General features: G+C 42.7%; 1 protein-coding gene across 17 annotated transcripts in view; it reads left to right on the top strand.

Moving 5' to 3' along the window:
• Positions 1-18,005, top strand: part of LOC112641380 (HLA class II histocompatibility antigen, DO beta chain) — a 40,648-nt gene that overhangs the window by 621 nt on the left and 22,022 nt on the right. For 13 of the 17 annotated variants that reach the window (XR_007401062.1, XR_007401061.1, XR_007401060.1 and 10 more), the window contains exons 2-11: positions 17-517; positions 608-722; positions 2,272-2,402; positions 2,682-2,887; positions 4,478-4,675; positions 4,830-4,958; positions 6,519-6,707; positions 6,850-7,023; positions 7,216-7,375; positions 7,731-7,867. Coding sequence is in view for 12 of the 17 variants with exons in the window: in XM_049091976.1 (XP_048947933.1) it covers positions 25-517; positions 608-722; positions 2,272-2,402; positions 2,682-2,887; positions 4,478-4,675; positions 4,830-4,958; positions 6,519-6,707; positions 6,850-7,023; positions 7,216-7,375; positions 7,731-7,867 (1,932 nt within the window). In the remaining 5 variants the exon portion in view is untranslated. Of the gene's footprint in view, positions 1-16; positions 518-607; positions 723-2,271; positions 2,403-2,681; positions 2,888-4,477; positions 4,676-4,829; positions 4,959-6,518; positions 6,708-6,849; positions 7,024-7,215; positions 7,376-7,730; positions 7,868-8,475; positions 9,188-18,005 lie in introns of those variants that run through there. The other 4 variants (XM_025418370.3, XM_035697929.2, XM_049091979.1 and 1 more) reach the window with 2 other exon arrangements.

Genomic DNA, 18,005 nt, shown 5'->3' with positions numbered 1-18,005 from the left:
CATCTTCTTCCCCTAGATAACACCATGCGGTTCCCTGACCTGAGACCCTGGGCCTTCCTGCTGCTGGCTGACTGGGCTCTGCTCTGGCTGCTTCAGGGGACCCTGGGCGCTCGCCTTCCCCGGGGGCTTCCAGGCCTGTGGCTGGAGGGGACCCTGCGGCTTGGGGGGCTCTGGTGGCTGCTAAAAGTGGGAGGACTGCTGGGGCAGGTGGGAGCGCTGCTGCCCCCGCTCTGCCTGGAGACTCCGCTGTTCCTCTCCCTGAGGGCCCTGGTCCCAGGGCTCCTGAGCGCCCCCCTAGTCGGAGTGGCTGCAGCCCCCTGGAGCGGGCGGCTGGTGGGGTACGGGGCTGCGTGTCTGAGCTGGGCAATGTGGGCTCTGCTGAGCTCCCCGGAAGCCCGGGAGGGGGAGCAGGGCCAGGAGAAGAACACAGACTTGATGTGGAGGCTGCTGAGGCTCTCCTGGCCAGACCTGCCTTACCTCGTCGCAGCCTTCTTCTTCCTTGTTGTCGCTGTGTTGGGTGAGTCAGGAAGAGGGCACTGGGGACCGGAGGTGGGCAAGGGCCCTTGGTGCCAGCACGGTCATCTGTTCTCCTCCATACCTCTCTCAGGTGAGACGGTCATCCCTTACTATTCTGGTCGTGTCATTGATATCCTGAGAGGTGATTTCAACCCTGACGCCTTTGCCACCGCCATCTTTTTCATGTGCCTCTTCTCCATTGGAAGGTAGGTGATGCTCAGCTGGACCCATTTGCTAGCGCCTCATCTTTACAGGGCTGTCCGTTTCCTAGCTCTGTTTTCAGATCCTTTTTGTACACCAAGCATAAAATACTTAAAATATGTGTGAATTGTTTATTCACCATTCTATTTCACACACTCATCCATTCATTCTTTCAATCCCTGTATTTACCAAATCATGCTTCCAATCCATATTTGCTGTTTGCTGAAAGCAGTTACTCAAAAGTGTACTTCCCATTGATCAATTCACTGCCTTTTTTTTTTTTTTTTTTAATTCAGTCCTCAGTTCTCTTTGCTTCTTTGTAGCATTCGGCCTTAGAATAGCCTCTTATTATTATTGATCCCTTTCTTCATTTAGTTTTTATGGACTCCCTTTCTACTTGCCAATCCAATCTACTGCCCCTGCAAAACTTATTCTCCTTCTCTGGACCCTTAAATACAGCCTTTCCTCATGACTCAGTTCTTTGATTTTCTCTGCAGATCCATATTTCTACACCCAGCTCCAATCCTGTAATCCAGTTGCCTCCTTGACATTCTCATTGGATAAAACCCACTCTTAACTTACACCGCACATACCCAGAGCTTCAAATGTATTAATACTCCCTTCTGGTCTTCTTGAAAGTGGCCCCGTCGTTTATTCCCACGTAGGAAACAATCAGTTTCCTAGGCTCCAAGCATCAGTATTGTTGATGCCTTTCTTTCTTTTTTTTTTTCTTTCATTTTCTTTCTTTTATTTAAATTCAGTTTGCCAACATATAGTATAACACCCATGTTGATGCCATTCTGATGTTTAGACACTAGCCCCAATGGTTTCTGCTTTCAAGGTATTTCTCTTGCGGCTCTTTTCTGGCCATTCTCTCTGTGATTGCCGGAGTTCAAACCCTCCTCATTTTATGTCTGACTGTGCCAACAGCCTTCTAAACATAGAAGCCATATTTGTGAAATACTTGCTTCTCTGCTTTCACATTTTTCCTTTAAGTTTTGCTGTAAAAATGGTTGGTCTAAGAGAAATCCTCAGCTCCAGGGACGGTAGAGATGAGGGAATAGCATGTCTCTGGGGCTCCAGAGAAGGGATGGCCAAGGGAATTCATTGCTGCAATTCCTACAATAAAGTAGGAAGAAGGACTTTGGGGTGGGAAGGAAAGACACCAAGACAGAGGGGGAAGACTGGAGGGACAATCTGAAGAGACCAGATGGAAGCCAGCCATAGGTTGTTTCTCTTGATAACATCTCTTAATTTCTATTATAGTCTTCCCTATGTCTAGCATGGAGTGAGCTCCATAAAAACTCGTGAATTTGTACATGTCATGATTTTGTTCCCACATCTAGCTCTCCCTGGCCTGTTTCTCCTCCCTCTGTTTATTCCTGCCCCTCCCCTTGTCTCCCTCTCTCTCTGCTTCTCTTCTGCCTCTCATGGTACACTTTCTCCAACCTTATATTTCTTTTCATTCTGTGCTTTCTCCTCTGCTTCTCTCGCTATTCTCTCCTTCTCTGCACCTGTGTCCCCTTCTTCCCCCATCTCCTTCTTCCTCCACAGCTCACTGTGTGCTGGCTGCCGAGGGAGCTGCTTCACTTTCATCATGTCCAGAACCAATGTGCGGGTCCGGGAGCAGCTTTTCTCCTCCCTTCTGCGCCAGGACCTTGGTTTCTTCCAGGAGACTAAGACAGGTGGGGCCTGGAGTCCAGGTCTAGGATTCCCCTGGACAGTTCTTGTCCTTTAGTTACCTCCACCCATAAACAGCCTCTCTTCCCACCTGTACCCATGGTGCCAGGGCAAGGAGCTTCTGTGCTCTCTTTTGGGACAGGGGAGTGAGGTGGCCTCCACTGGTCTCTGCAAGTGAGGGGGGTGTTTGGAAGTGGAGGCTCTGTCAATGGGGAAGGTTGTGACGGGGAGTCCCTGGGGTTCTGCATTATACCTGGTTTCCTCACTGGCACTGTCCTCTACAGGGGAGCTGAATTCAAGACTGAGCTCAGATACCAAATTGATGAGCTGCTGGCTTCCTCTTAATGCCAATGTGCTCTTGAGAAGTCTGGTCAAAGTGGTGGGGTTGTATGGCTTCATGCTGAGCCTGTCACCTCGACTTGCCCTCCTCTCTCTGCTCAAGGTGCCTCTGGCAATAACTGCTGAAAAGGTGTACAATGTCCGCCATCAGGTATGTGGGGATGTTCGGGGATCCCTGTATAGTATTTGTCTTTTTGCGATTGGCTTATTACTTTGGTATAATGTCCTCCAGGTTCATCCATGTTGTAGCATGTGTCAGAATTTTCTTCGTTTTTAAGGCTAATATTCCATGGAGGTATAGACCACATTTTGTTTATCCATTCTTCTGTTGCTGGACGCTTGGGTTGCTGCCACCTTTTGGCTCTTGTGAATAATTCTACCGTGAACGTGGTGTACAAATATCTGCTTGAGTCTCTGCTTTCAGTTCTTTTGGATAGATACCCAGAAGTAGAATTGCTGGATCTGACTGTAATTCTATTTTTAATATTTTGAAGAGCCGCCAGTGTACTAGTTTCACAGTGCCTGCGCCATTTTCCATTCCCACTGGCAATACACAAGGGTTTCAGTTTCTTCACATCCTTCTCCAATACTTGTTATCTTCTGTTTGTTTCTTCTTTCTTACATTCCCCTGTAATTACTTAAGACTGGAGGTTTGTACTTTTTGACCACCTTCCTCCAATCAATCCCCTACCCCTGCCTTTGGTCTCTGGTAACTACAAATCTGATCTCTTTTTCTATGATTTTTTTTTTCTTCAGATGGCACATATAAATGAGATCATACAGTATTTGTCTTTCTGTCTGGCTTATTTCACTTAGTGTAATGCCCTCAGAGTCTATCCGTGTTGTAAGTGGCAGGATTTCCTTCTTTTTTATGGCTGAGTGAAATTCTGTTGTATACATTTATGCACTGCTTTTTAAAGAATAATAGCGATTCTTATATTTTTGAGGTGATTTTTATTTCCACCATGGTTTTGATTTGCATTTCCCTAATGTTCAACATCTTTTCCTGTGCTTGTTGGCCACTTTTGTATCTTTTTTGGAGAAATGTCTGTTTAAGTTCTTTGCTCATTTTTTAAAAATTGGGTTGTGTTTTATTTGTTGAGTTGTAGGACTTCTTTCAGTATTCTGGATATTAGCTCCTTATTAGATACCTGATTTGGAAATTTTGTCTCCTATTCTGTGGGTTTCCTTTTCTGTTGATAGAGTCCTTTGATACACAAATCTTCTTTAATCTTAACGAAGACCAATTTATCTGTTTTTTTTTTCCCTCTTTGTTGCTTGTGCTTTGGGTTCATATCCAAGAAATCATCACCAAATCTAGTGTCATGAAGCTTTGCCCTGATGTTTTCCTCTAAGAGTCTTAGCTCTGGTTTAGGTTTTTGATCCATTTTGAGTGTCATTCCCACCTTGTCCCTGTCCCAGTTAGCTAGCTGTGGCTCCTTAGGAAAATTATCCCTTCTTTCTTCGTTCAGACAGTGAAGGGTGGCTGTGAATTACCTTAAATGAAGGAGCAGAAAAAGCCTGTATCCCCTGCCCTATCCAGCACTGAGAACTCATCATATTTTCTTTCCTCCCTCTCTTCTCATTAGTCTTTCTGGAAAGAAATGTGAGGAAGGAGGAAAGAGGACAGTTTTATATTTTTAGGTCAATGAGTGGAGCATTCCCAAGGCAGGGATGAGACATGGGGGTCTCCTGTCTTCTGCTACATCAGCCCCTTGCATCCCCTGGCCTGCTTTTGCAGGCAGTGCTTCGGGAGATCCAGAATGCTGTGGCAAAAGCAGGACAGGTGGTGCAGGAGGCAGTTGGAGGGCTGCAGACTGTGCGCAGTTTTGGGGCCGAAGAGCACGAGGTCTGTCTGTATAAGAAGGCGGTGGAGCGATGCCGGCAGCTGCGGTGGCAACGAGACCTGGAATGTGCCCTCTACTTACTCTTTCAGAGGGTGAGAGGCTGGTGGCTGGCAGGAGGACCCAGTGTGGGGCAGGGGGAGTGATGGGAAACTTCAGGGCGTCCTGGGGACCCTGCTGCTCAGTGTGGTAGGAGTGGAGAAGGCAAAGAATGCGGACTCTTTCAGTGCCTTTCTTTTTGCCCTCCAGATGCTGCACTTGGGCATGCACGTGTTGATGCTGAATTGTGGACGGCAGCAGATCCAGGCTGGGGACCTCACCCAAGGTGGGCTGCTCTCCTTTCTGCTCTACCAGGAGGACTTGGGCCATTATGTGCAGGTGAGTCAGGAGCCTGGGCATACTCTTTTTTCCCCCATTTTTCTCTCTGGTGAGCCTTGAGCTTTATTTGCTCCCCTTAAAAATATAATACAAATGAAACAAAATCCCAACTGATTGTGTTATGGAGAACTTCAAACATATGCAAAAAGACCAGAAAACCTATAATGAGCCTGCATGTACCCATCACCTGCTTTAAAATTATCAACTCATGGCCAATCTATTTCAACTGTACCCCTACCCATATTATTTTGAAGCAAATTCAAGATACAGTTTTATCTATAAAAGCCTCGGTACATACATGTCTCTAAAACATAAACATTTAAAAAATATAGCCATGAAGCCCTTATCACACCAAAAAAGTTCAAAACAGTAATTCCTAAAATTTATCAAATACAGTGTTTATATTTCCACTTGTCTGATACATGTAACATATGTATACACTGTTATGCACTGCATATATTACACTTTATCTCTCTCATGTATGTCTGTGGTAGCATCAGCCATCAATGTTCATTGCCTAGATCCATTATTAGGGGTTGCAAGACAGTGACACTTTACCATTCCTCCATTTATTCACTGGAATACATCTATCCAGGAAAGGAGACTTCTCTTCATCCACTCTTTGGTAAACCAGTGGTACAGTCTGAGTAGGAAAGGTGGAATAGCATTTAGTTTTTTCCCTATATTTACCAGATTTCAAAAATAGTTACTTCATCTCGGTCTTTATTTTATAATTTTCCTAGATATTTGTGAGATGTCTTTTATGTATGGAGAACTGTGCTAGGTACTCTGTTGGCTGCAAAGATAAGGTGGGCACAGTGCCTGTTTTTGTTTTTTTTTTTTTAAGATTTTATTTATTTATTAGAGACACAGAAACAGAGAGAGAGAGGTAGAGACACAGGCAGAGGGAGAAGCAGGCTCCATGCAGGGAGCCCGATGTGGGACTCGATCCCTGGTGTCCAGGATCACCCCTGGAGCAGAAGGCAGTGCTAAACCGCTAAACCACCGGGGCTGCCCACAGTGCCTGGTTTTAAGGAGCTCCCTGTCTAGTTAGGCAAAACAGAACTTACTGTGCACAAGTAATACAGAACAGTAATTGGAAGGTCTGGGGATAGAAGGAGCGCATGAACAGGAGTATGGACCTCTCTATCCTTTGTGTTGCAAATTGGCACACTGGGGTATTGAGTTGCCTTTACATTCCATCCAAATTGCACATTTAAGGGATCCCTGGGTGGCGCAGGGGTTTGGCGCCTGCCTTTGGCCCAGGGTGCGATCCTGGAGACCCGGGATCGAATCCCACGTCGGGCTCCTGGTGCATGGAGCCTGCTTCTCCCTCTCCCTCTGCCTATGTCTCTGCCTCTCTCTCTCTCTCTCTGTGACTATCATAAAAAAAAAAAAAAAAAAAACCAATTGCACATTTAAAGTAGGCAATCCTTTTTGGATGAGGGAAGGAGAAGCCTGGCTTGGGCAGAGTGTGGCCTGGGAGTGTGTGAAAGCTGGGGAGTTGGTTTCTGGTGAAGCAACATTTGATTAGCTGACTCCTTCAATTCTCTTTTCCAGACCCTGGTGTACATGTGTGGGGATATGCTCAGCAACATAGGGGCTGCTGAGAAGGTGTTTCAGTACTTGGAACGAAAGCCAAACCTGCATCCTCCGGGGACGCTGGCCCCTCCCACTCTGCAGGGCCTGGTGGAATTTCAGGATGTCTCCTTTGCATATCCCAACTGCCCTGACCAGTCTGTCCTCAAGGTGCCTGAAAGGGGCCACAAGGAGGGAATGTGGACCCGTGGCTCTCAGGCAGCAAGGCCTCTGAGAAGTTGATCTTACCTTTGACAGAGAGAGAAGGGTAGGGAACTGAGGTAAGCCTCTAACCCTTTCCTGGCCTTTCCAGGGGCTGACCTTCACCCTTCGTCCTGGCCAGATGACGGTGCTGGTGGGGCCCAATGGGTCTGGGAAGAGCACCGTGGCTGCCCTGCTGCAGAATCTGTACCAGCCTACCAAGGGGCAGCTGCTGCTGGATGGGAAGCCCCTCTGGCAGTATGAGCATGGCTACCTGCACCGACAGGTGGGTGGTCATAGAGGAGGAGGAGGGATAGAAGAGAGGAGGGAAGAAGCAGTGTGCAGAGAGCATGGGAAGGGGGGGTCAGTGGGAAGAAACCCAGGGAGTCCACTCTGAGAGAGGTAGGCCAAGAGGAGAAGGGGATCCCTGCCACGGGGGTTGATGCGCAGTCCCATGCTCCCCATCTCCTCTGCACAGGTGGCTTCAGTCGGGCAGGAGCCTGTGCTGTTCTCAGGTTCTGTGAGAGACAACATTGCCTACGGGCTGCAGAGCTGCAGTGATGAGAAGGTGCTGGCAGCTGCCCAGGCTGCCAACGCATCCAGCTTCATACAGGAGATGGAACATGGACTATATACAGGTAACTTCAGTCAGTGGAGGACCTGGAGCTGCTTTGTGGGGGCGCAGGGTTGTGTCCCTGTGACTCTATCTGCTGTTTCCTTGCCCGATGTTTGGCTCCGACTTCCCCACCTTCTCCAGCACCAGAAGTTCTCAAGTTGCCCATCTGGTTTGTTCCTGACAGCGTCACAGCCATTGGTAGTAGTGTTCCCTCTCTGAGGGCAGCCTAGCAGGCCCTGTCCTCCCTGCCCCTGCTCTCTTGTGAGCACTCCTGATGGGTGCTAGTGGAACTGCTGGTGTGCACTTGTCCCTGCTCCTGGGGAGGATGTTGTCGAGGCCACTTGTGTCTGAGGAAAGGTATTTCTCGGTTTTCTCAGATGTAGGGGAGAAAGGGAACCAGTTGGCTGTGGGACAGAAACAATGCCTGGCCATTGCCCGGGCCCTCGTGCGGGACCCACGAGTCCTCATCCTGGATGAAGCCACCAGTGCCCTGGATGTCCAGTGTGAGCCCGCCGTGAGTACTGGTGTGGGAGGGTGGGGGCAGTGGGCGCCTGAGGAGCACCCCTGAAGGATCAGCCTACACAGAACTGGGCAGAGAGAAGATGAACGGCTCACTGGTGGAGGGTAATCACTGGTGGAGGGGTATCTGTGCTTCCCCGGGGGGCAGGGAGTGGAATGGAGGACATGGGGTGTGGAAACACCCTTCTTCCACAGCTTCCTTTACTACCTGCCTCCTGCAGTTGGACAGCTGATAGAGAAGTGCAGGGTAGACTCTATCATCTACTCTTCCTGACTTTCATCTTTCACACCTCCTTTACCTGATGCTACAAGAGATGGTGCCCAATTGGGATATGGTGCCCATCCTGTTCTTACCTTTCTTTTCTTTCTTTTTTTTTAAGATTTTATTTATTTACTTGAGAGAGCAAGAGTGAGAGGGAGAACACAAGCAGGGTGAGCACAGAGGGAGACGGGAGAAGCAGATTCCCTGCTGAGCAGGGAGCTGGGGCTTGATCCCAGGACTCCGGGATCATGACCTGAGCCAAAGGCAGATGCTTACCCAACTGAGCCACCCAGGTGCCCCTGTTCCTATCTCTCTGAGGTATTATGATCCTCCCTCTTCAGCTGCAGGATTGGAAATCTCATGGGGACCGAACGGTGCTGGTGATCACTCACAGGCTGGAGACTGTGCAGAGTGCTGACCAGATCCTGGTGCTCAGGGAGGGAGAGCTGCTAGAGCATGCACAGATCTTGGAGGGGCAAGACCTCTATTCCCGCCTGGTGCAGCAGCTACTGGAGGACTGAGGCCCCAGGGCTCTAGGGCCCTTCTCCTGGCCATCTGCATGATCCAGAGGAGCTTGTGCTCCGAGTTTCCCTGGGCATGTGCCCCTGGATAGTTGCTCCTGGAGCTTGGGGCATGATGGAAGTTTGGACCACGTGTGCTCCTACCACGGCTGGCAGTCGAGGTGGGGAGAGGTGGTGGTGCTTTCTGTGTCCAAGAGCCTCATTTCCCTGGTGCTGCATAGTGTATTGTGGCATGATACATCTATTTAAAAATATTTTCCTTATTATGTAAATAGCACGTATTCATCAAGAAAAGTAAAACTAACCCTTGTTTCATTTCCCAGAGGTCGCTATAGCTACTATTTTGCCAGCTATCTTGTGTCTTATGTGTTCTTTGAGATAGATATTAGCCATTGTGACATAAATATTTGTGAGGTTGCCTTTCTGTGTCTTTCCCCATTCACACTGATGTCTGATATTTTGGAGGAGGCTAAGGTATGGAGGGGTAGAGCAGGTTCCTAATTAATAGTGTTAATAAAACATTAATAACATCTGTCTATAGAGTTTTCATGTGAATAGGAACTATGCTGAATGCTTTTCAGACATTTTAGTCCTTTTCCTCAACCCTGTGAGATTGGTTATCTCATCTTACAGACAAGGAAACTGAGTCTCAAAGAGATTAAATAACTTCCCAAGGTTACACAGTGGTGGAGTTGGAGTTGAATCTAGGCCTGACCCCTGAGTCCACAATCTTAACCAATAAATTATGTTGTATCATGTGTTCATAGTCTCGAATCCATAATCAGATCAGGCAAATAGCTCTGAAATCACTGCTTTCTCTCTAGTTCTGTTGTTATTATAACTTTCATTTAGTCTTAGACAATCTCATCTCCAAAGAGCCTTCCCCTCCATTGGTTCACCTCTTCTGGCCATTCTTTGTGAAGTCATTTTTCTTTCTAGCAGACACATAGGGCAACGTCACTTCTGTAACATCCTTCAAGTGTTCTTCATTCCTTTCTGCTCACATCTTCCTCAGAGCATACGAGGTTGTGCAGCTCACTTGCAGCACCCTTTCTGTTGCATTAAGCTCCAGCTGTGGTAAATTCCCTGCCCTCCTCATGTCTTTGTGCCTTTGCCTATGGTGTGTGCTTGCCATTTCTTGAACCACCCTTTCCGATTTACCCCAAGTCCTTCAAGACTGAACTCAGGGGGTCAGGTCTTCAAGGAAGCCTTTCCTGATCTCAGTCTGGAGAAAGTGTCCTCTCTAGGCTCTTCTATCACTCCGGGGTTTACCTCTTTCAAGGATTAAACTCTTTGTCTTCCCACCCCTCCGTTCTTTCACTAGACCATGAGCTCCTGGGAGGAAGGCCATATATCTTATTAAGCTTTATATCAACTACCTGGCACAGGGCTCGATTCATAGTAGACCACACAAATTAGTAAAGCTTTTCAGTCCTCCCTTCACATGCCAACCACTGAAGATTCAAGGCTGTGTTCATTACTGCCTTTTGGGAGGGACTTACCTTTGAAGGTTCCTATTCTAGGAAAGAGAAAGTTTCACATTCCCAGAGACAGCAGGTACTTTCCAGTTCTCAAACGAACTAGCCAGAACTTCTGCTGTTTTGCTTTTTTTTTTTTTTCCTGCTTGGCAACCCTTGGGAATAGGGTGGGGTCAGAGTAGGGAGCTTCTTATGCAGATCAACCTTTGCTTCAGTCTGCTTTTTGTGTCTTGAATATCACCTACCGTGAAATACCCACTTTTTTCTTTTCCTTCATTTTTTTTTTTACTTTAAATTCAATTAATTAACATATAATATATTATTAGGTTCAGAGGTAGAGGTCAGTGATTCATTAATCTTATATAACACTCAGTGCTCATCCCATCATGTGCCCTCCTTCATGTCTATCACCTACTTATCCCATCCCCTCACCCATTTGGAGAGAGAGAAATCTGGCCTAATTCCTTCCCCCCTCAACCAAACGTCCTTCCTCTATGTATATGATGGGAATAATAATTCCTGTATCTCCCAACCTAATGGAAACTGTTGCCCTCATGGAAGATGGTCTGTTAAAATTCTTTGATATCCTCAGTATAATGACACCCATAGACTCCTAATACTTTAAGCCCAGAAGGCATCTTAAAAGTAACATAGCAGTCAAATCTTACTTTACAAAAAGAGAAACTGGACTGAAATCGCATGGCTACTCAGTGATCGAGCTGGGAAGAAAACCCAGACATCCAGTGGGGCAGTTCAGAAAGATGTGGCAAATCTCAGGACCTTAAGGTCTGGAAAGTTGGTTACCTCAGGGAAATTCCTAAGTATGTCCTATATCAGGGATACATTCTGAAAATGTTCCCTGGAGGTCAAAGTGTGGAACTTAGGCAAATACCAACAAGTGTGCTCTGGTCCTGTAACCACAGATAATAGTAATCACCCTGCCTACCATCTAACACCATTTCATCTGTCCACCACTTAACTTCTCCTCCTTATGTACCTTTGTCATCTTTCCCATTAGGTCATATTTTATTCATTCCAAAGAAGATATAAATGGAGAGGGGAAACCTTAGGAAAGTCTCATGGATTTCTTTGGAACTCCCAGATGACCTCCCACCCCATCTACTTTGCCCCATGTGGAAATAGTGTTGAATTCCAAGTCCGTTATGCCCTAGCTGAGTCGGATAGCCACTTGTAGTCCACATGGTAGTTGTGATTCAAGAGGAGGAAGAGTAAAGTTGTCAGAATCTTGGAGAAGTAGGGAGTGAGGAAAACAAAGATCTTCCCAGTTTTTGGTGCCAAGTGAGCAATAAAAGCACCCATCTGATTGAGTCTGGTGTCCATCTAATGATCCTAGCAAATAGTAGGTTTTGAAACTAGAGTTTTATGTACTTATGAATTGTAATAACTTTAATGACAATAATCATTCAGGTACTATGCTAAGTGCCTGACATATATCTTCCTACTTTAAGATAATCCTAAGTGGCAGATATTACTGTATGAGTTCTGAGAATGAGAAAATGGAGATTTAGGCACTTTTACTAACTTGCCTGGGTCACAAAGCTTGGAAAAGATGGACTCTGCCCAGCTTTACTACAAAACTCCTCAAAAGAGTTACCTATACTCCCTCTATCTGCTTACTCTCCTACTATTCTCTTTTTAAAAGATATCATTTATGCAAATAAGCAATACACTAATGCGATTTAAAATCCAAAAGCCACAAAAAGGTATGCAGAGGAAACCCTCACTCCCATCCTTCTCGTGGTTTACCAAGACCCCTTGTATACACAACTCATGCGTAAGCCTTGTGTTTATCCTTCTAGGGAAATTTCATGTATATTTAAGCAAATATGTATATATGCTCTTGTTCCCTATTTTTACAAAGAGCAAGTCCTTAGATCCACTGTTCTGAACTTTATTTTTTACACTCAGAAATATATGGCTATATAGTATTCTATTTTATGGAAGTATCATATTTCATTTAGCTTGTCTTCTCCTATTGATGGGTAGTTGGGCGGTTGGATGTCCTTAGCTAATATAAGCAATGCCTTCTATAGACATTATAATACACATGTGCAAGAATATCCATAGGATCAAATTTTAAAGGGGGAGTTGCTGAGTCCAAGTGTATATACATTACTAATATTGATATATGTTGAAAAATTGCTTTTACTGAGGTTATATTCATGCACAGTTCCACCAGCAATATAAGTTTATCTGTTTCCCCATATTCTCACCAACACAGAGTGTTAACTTTTTAGATTTTGTCAATCTTACGGAAAGAAAGTGACATCATATGATAGTTGTCATTTGTTTTTCTTTTATTACCACATACATAAGGATACTAAATTCAGCAAGAAAAATTGGGACACAGGAAGCAAAGATGAGAAACACACACGCATACAAAGCAACAGCAACAACAACTCATCTGCCTAAAATATGCATGAGGAATGAAAAATGTCTATAAAAATCACCAACAATTATGACTATTAAATTTAAGGACATGATGGAATGATCACAGCATGAGAATGAGGCAGATAAAGTAAAACATTCTAAAGTCTTTGTCTTGGGCAGCCCAGGTGGCTCAGCGGTTTAAGTGCCGCCTTCAGCCCAGGGATATGATCCTGGAGACCCGGGATCGAGTCCCATGTTGGGCTCCCTGCATGGAGCCTGCTTCTCCCTCTGCCTGTGTCTCTGCCTCTCTCTCTCTCTCTCATGAGTAAATAAATAAAATCTTAAAAAAAAATTAAGTCTTTGCCTTATTTGGAAGGAGGGTAGAGTTTAACTTCGGATATTGCTAATTTAGGCAGTGACGTTAAAAATGCAGGAGTAAAAATAAAGCTACCCTATGACCCAGCAATTGCATTACTAGGGATTTACCCAAAGGACACAAACATAGTGATCCAAAGGGGTACTTGCACCTGAATGTTTATAGCAGCAATGTACACAACAGCCAAACTATGCAAAGAGCCCAGATATCCATTGACAGATGAATGGATAAAGAAGAGGTGGCATATATATAATGGAATACTACTCAGCCATCAAAAGAACAAAATCTTGCCATCTGCAACGACATGGATGCAACTAGATGGTATTATGCTAAGCGAAATAAGTCAGTCAGAGAAAGACAAATACAACAGGATTTCACTCATGTGGAATTTAAGAAACAAAACAGGATCATAGGAGAAAGAAGGGAAAAATAAAATAGAATGAAAACAGAGAGGGAGGCAAGTCATAAGAGTCTTAACTATAGGTCTTAACTGAGGAGTCTTAACTGAGGGTCACTGGAGGGAGATGGGTGGGGGGATGAGGTAATTGGGTGATGGGTAGTAAGGAGGCCACTTGATATGATGAGTGCTGAGTGTTATATGCAACTGGTGAATCACTAAATTCTACCTCTGAAACTAATAATACAGTATATGTTAATTAAATGGAATTTAAATTTTAAAAAGTTTTAAATGTAGGGGTAACTCTTAACTAATATAATTAAAATTTAAAATTACTATGCCTGTAAGAGGAAAATAGAGAATACTTAAAAATGTAATCAATTTAATATGTGATGGAGAAAAAAAGGAAGCAAAGAAAGAGCATAACAAAATAGAAAACACAGTATTAGTAGAAGCAAATCCAGAAAATTTAGTAATCCCAATAAATAGATTAAATTTGAAGTTAAAAGAGGTTTTCAGATTGGATTACCAATACAGTTGTCCTGCTCTTATCTGTGGGGAATATGTTCCAAGACCTCCCAATGGATGCCTGAAACCACAGATAGTAACTGAACCCTATGTATACTTTGCTTTCCCCTTTATGGACACACCTATGATAATGTTTAATTTAAAAATTAGGCACAATAAGAGATTAACAACAGTAACTAAAAATAAAAGAGAACAAATATAACAATATACTGTAATAAAGGTTATATATTGGGATCCCTGGGTGGCGCAGCGGTTTGGCGCCTGCCTTTGGCCCAGGGCGTGATCCTGGAGACCCGGGATCGAATCCCACGTCAGGCTCCTGGTGCATGGAGCCTGCTTCTCCCTCTGCCTGTGTCTCTGAGCCTCTCTCTCTCTCTCTCTCTGTGACTATCATAAATTAAAAAATAAATAAATAAAATAAAAATAAAAGGTTATATATTGCTTCTGTCTCTCAAAATATCTCATCTACTGTGCTCACCCTTCTTATGATGATGTGAGATGATAAAATGACTATGTGATGAGATGAAGTGAGGCAAATGATGTGAGCATGGTGACCTAGCATTAGACTACTGACCTTCTGACCTTCTGATGTCAGGAGGAGGATCATTGACTTGTGGGTGGCAATAACCATGTATCACTGAAGGTGAAGCAGTCAGTAAGGGGATCACAAAGTCCAGTTACACACTTCCCATTAATCACAAAGAAAACCTAAAGACAGGAAAAGGTTAAAATCAAAACATGCAATAAGATATAAACAATCAACACCAACAGAAGACAATGTTTGTAGTTACTTTGATACCTAGAAATGTAGTCTAACATCAAAAGAATTAGTAGAAAGATGATCATTGAATAATGTTAAGAAGTTACTAGAACATTATATTAAAACAGATCAGTTTACACGTAGCAAAAAATAGCACAAAATATACATACAAAATAGGTAGGAAAATATAGATGGAATTATAAGAAGAAATTGACAAACAGAAACTTATTTCTCAATAATTACAGATTAAATGGAAAAATGAGTAAGGATGTAGGATAAACCTATTGGTGACTTTGTCTATAATTATCCGGGAGTCTAAAATTATCTCACAAAATGGATAAGCCAAGTATTAGCATTTAGAACACATTAAGAGTACAAAGGTAAACACAAAAAAATGGAAAAGGAGAGGATTTAAGCTGTCAATTTTATGATGTTCATAACTAACAGAAACTAAAGAAAGAGGAAACTAAATGAAGAATAAAATTATCAGGACAATCCCAAAATATACACCTTTTAAAATATCTGAAAAACTGCAATTTAGAAAACACGAGGCACAATGAAAGATTTTCTAAAAAAAAAAAAACTCATATAAATGGTATATTTAACAGAAAATAGTATCACTTACAAATCACAAATTACACTGAATTTCTTTGCTAAAATTGCAAATGGGCTTAACTGATATATAAAATAAAAATCATTTTAGATTAGATTGAAAGAAAAACTACTGTTTGTAATATACAAAAAACACACCTAAGAGTGACTCAGAAAGTTTCATTTGTTTATTCAAAAAATAAAATCATGGGAAAGGCATAACAAAAGAATGCAAACAAGAAAGAAACAGAGGTAACAACACCATTGTTATAACAGGTGAAATTCAAACGGAAAAAATTGAGTGAGACAAGAAGGCACTTTTTAATGTAAAATGTAAAATTCATAATGAGTATATAAGAGCATAAGAGATGTGCATTTAAGTTTAGACAGCACATAAGTAACTCTCATTAACCTGAAATTAAGGGAGATACAAGGAAAACATTCAGAAATGTACTAATATTAGGTGACTTTAATTTGCTTTTCTCAGTGAACAAAAATAAGTATGATCACAGAAGATATTCCAACAGTATAAAATTAGATCTGATGGATCTATATTAAGACTTCTTCAGGATCCCTGGGTGGCGCAGCGGTTTGGCGCCTGCCTTTAGCCCAGGGCGCGATCCTGGAGACCCGGAATCGAATCCCACGTCGGGCTCCCGGTGCATGGAGCCTGCTTCTCCCTCTGCCTGTGTCTCTGCCTCTCTCTCTCTGTGTGACTATCATGAACAAAAAAAAAAAAAAGACTTCTTCATTAAAAGTAGAGAATACATCTTTTCAAATTCCTGCAAAACATTAATGAAAATGGACTACATACTATGGTACAAAGAGCCCCAATAAGTTCCTAAAAGTAGAAATGATATAAATACTATTCTCTGACCATAATGGAACAAGCCAGATAACAATAAAAAAAAAATCAGGAAAGAGAAATACTTCTCCACATAGAAACTTAAAGAAACTGTGTCTTTCTTGATCAGAGAGAAAAACAAACATGAAAAATTTCTAGAAGAATTATAATTAAAAATCATATATCAAAAGTCATGGGATATAGCTAAGGCAGTACTCAGCAGAGAATTCATGGACTTAATTGCTTAAATTGATTAAAGGAAAGAATGAAACCAAGATTAAGTGAAAAGAACAATACAATGAATCACAGGTCATAAAAATAAAAGCAGAAATTAAAGAGTTAGAAAATGGAAAAATAGAATAAATTCAAAAGCTTTAAGAAATTTCAGTAAAATAAACCACTGACAAACCTAATCAAGAAAAAGTAGAGAAAATAAAAAATGACAAGGACAAAATTAATACATGAACAGGGGAAAATTATAGATTACTTTGTTCAATTTTATAAAAATACACTTGAAAATTTGGATTAAATGAATTGTCTTGAAAAGTTTACCAAAACCAATCCCTGTAGAGGTAGACTATTTGTGGGACGCCTGGGTGGCTCAGTGGTTGAGTGTCTGCCTATGGCTCAAGGCATGATCCTGGGATATGGGATCAAGTCCCCCATTGGGCTCCCTGTGGGGAGCCTGCTTCTTTCTCACTACCTATGTCTCTGCCTCTCTCTCTGTGTCTCTCATGAATAAATCAATAAAATCTTTAAAAAAAAAAAGAGGTAGACTATTTGTATAGAATATTTCCAACGAAGAAACAGGAAAAATTGTAAAAGAGCTACCCCAGTAAAAGCTCCAGGTACAGATATTTAGGGCAATGCAATAAAGACTTTAAAGGAAAAAAAGAGAGAGAATTCTAATCCTAAATAAATGGTTCAAGAGCAGTAATTCCAACAGTATTCTTTTAGTGAAGTAAGTATAATATCAATGTTAAACTATGACAGTGCACAAAAATAAAAACTATAAATGAGAGACACCTGGGTGGCTCAGTTGGCTAAACAGCTGTCATCAGCTAGGGTCATGGTCCCTGGGTCCTGAGATTGAGCCCTACCTTGAGCTCCCTGTTCAGCAGAGTCTGCCTCTCTCTCTCTCTCCGTCTGCCTCTCCCCCAGCTCATGCTCTCTTGTGCACTCTCTCTCTCTCAAATAAATAGATAAAATCTTAAAAAAAAAAAACCGAGAGAACAAAAAACCTAAATGAATTTACTTATTAATATTGATACAAAAATTCTTAAAAATATTTACAATATTCTGTTTACAACAGAATCTAGCACAAGTTGGAAAAAAAAACACCTCAAAATAGGGTTGAGTTTGTTTCACAGAGCCTTTTTAAAGTTCATAATATTATAATTTAGTGGATATTTCCTAAGAATAATGAGTTCAAATAAACAAATAAGCAAAACAAAATGCCACCAACATTCACTTTTCCAGCATAATGTGATAGACAAAACCATCCTAGGAGAAATACTGACACTAAAGCACAAATTAATACATTGGGTGGATCCACCCCGTCAGCAGTCATATCAAAGAAGAAGCTGATTAGACCCAGACTTTTGGTTCCTCATTCCCAAATGTATTCTTACTCACTAAGATCACAAATTTGCTTCTGGCACCCCAAATTCTTTTTTTAAAATTTAAATTCAATTAGCCAACATAGAGTACATCATTAGTTTCATATATAGTGTTCAAGAATTTATCAGTTCTGTATAATACTCAGTGCTCATTACATCACCTATCCTCCTTCTCAGCCAATTACCCCATTCCCCAGCTACCTCCCATTCAGCAACCCTCAGTGTGTCTCCTATAGTTGGGAGTCTCTCATGATTTTTCTCCCTCTCTAATGACTACCCATTCGGTTTTCCCTGAATGGTAGATTCCCTTCCCTTCCCCTGTGACTCCTGTGCTGTTTCTTATATTCCACATATGAGTGAAACCAT

This window comes from Canis lupus, chromosome 12, assembly GCF_003254725.2.
Source record: "Canis lupus dingo isolate Sandy chromosome 12, ASM325472v2, whole genome shotgun sequence".
NCBI lineage: Eukaryota > Metazoa > Chordata > Mammalia > Carnivora > Canidae > Canis > Canis lupus.
Note: the sequence above shows the minus strand (reverse complement) of the source record. Positions and strands in the feature narration are given on the sequence as shown.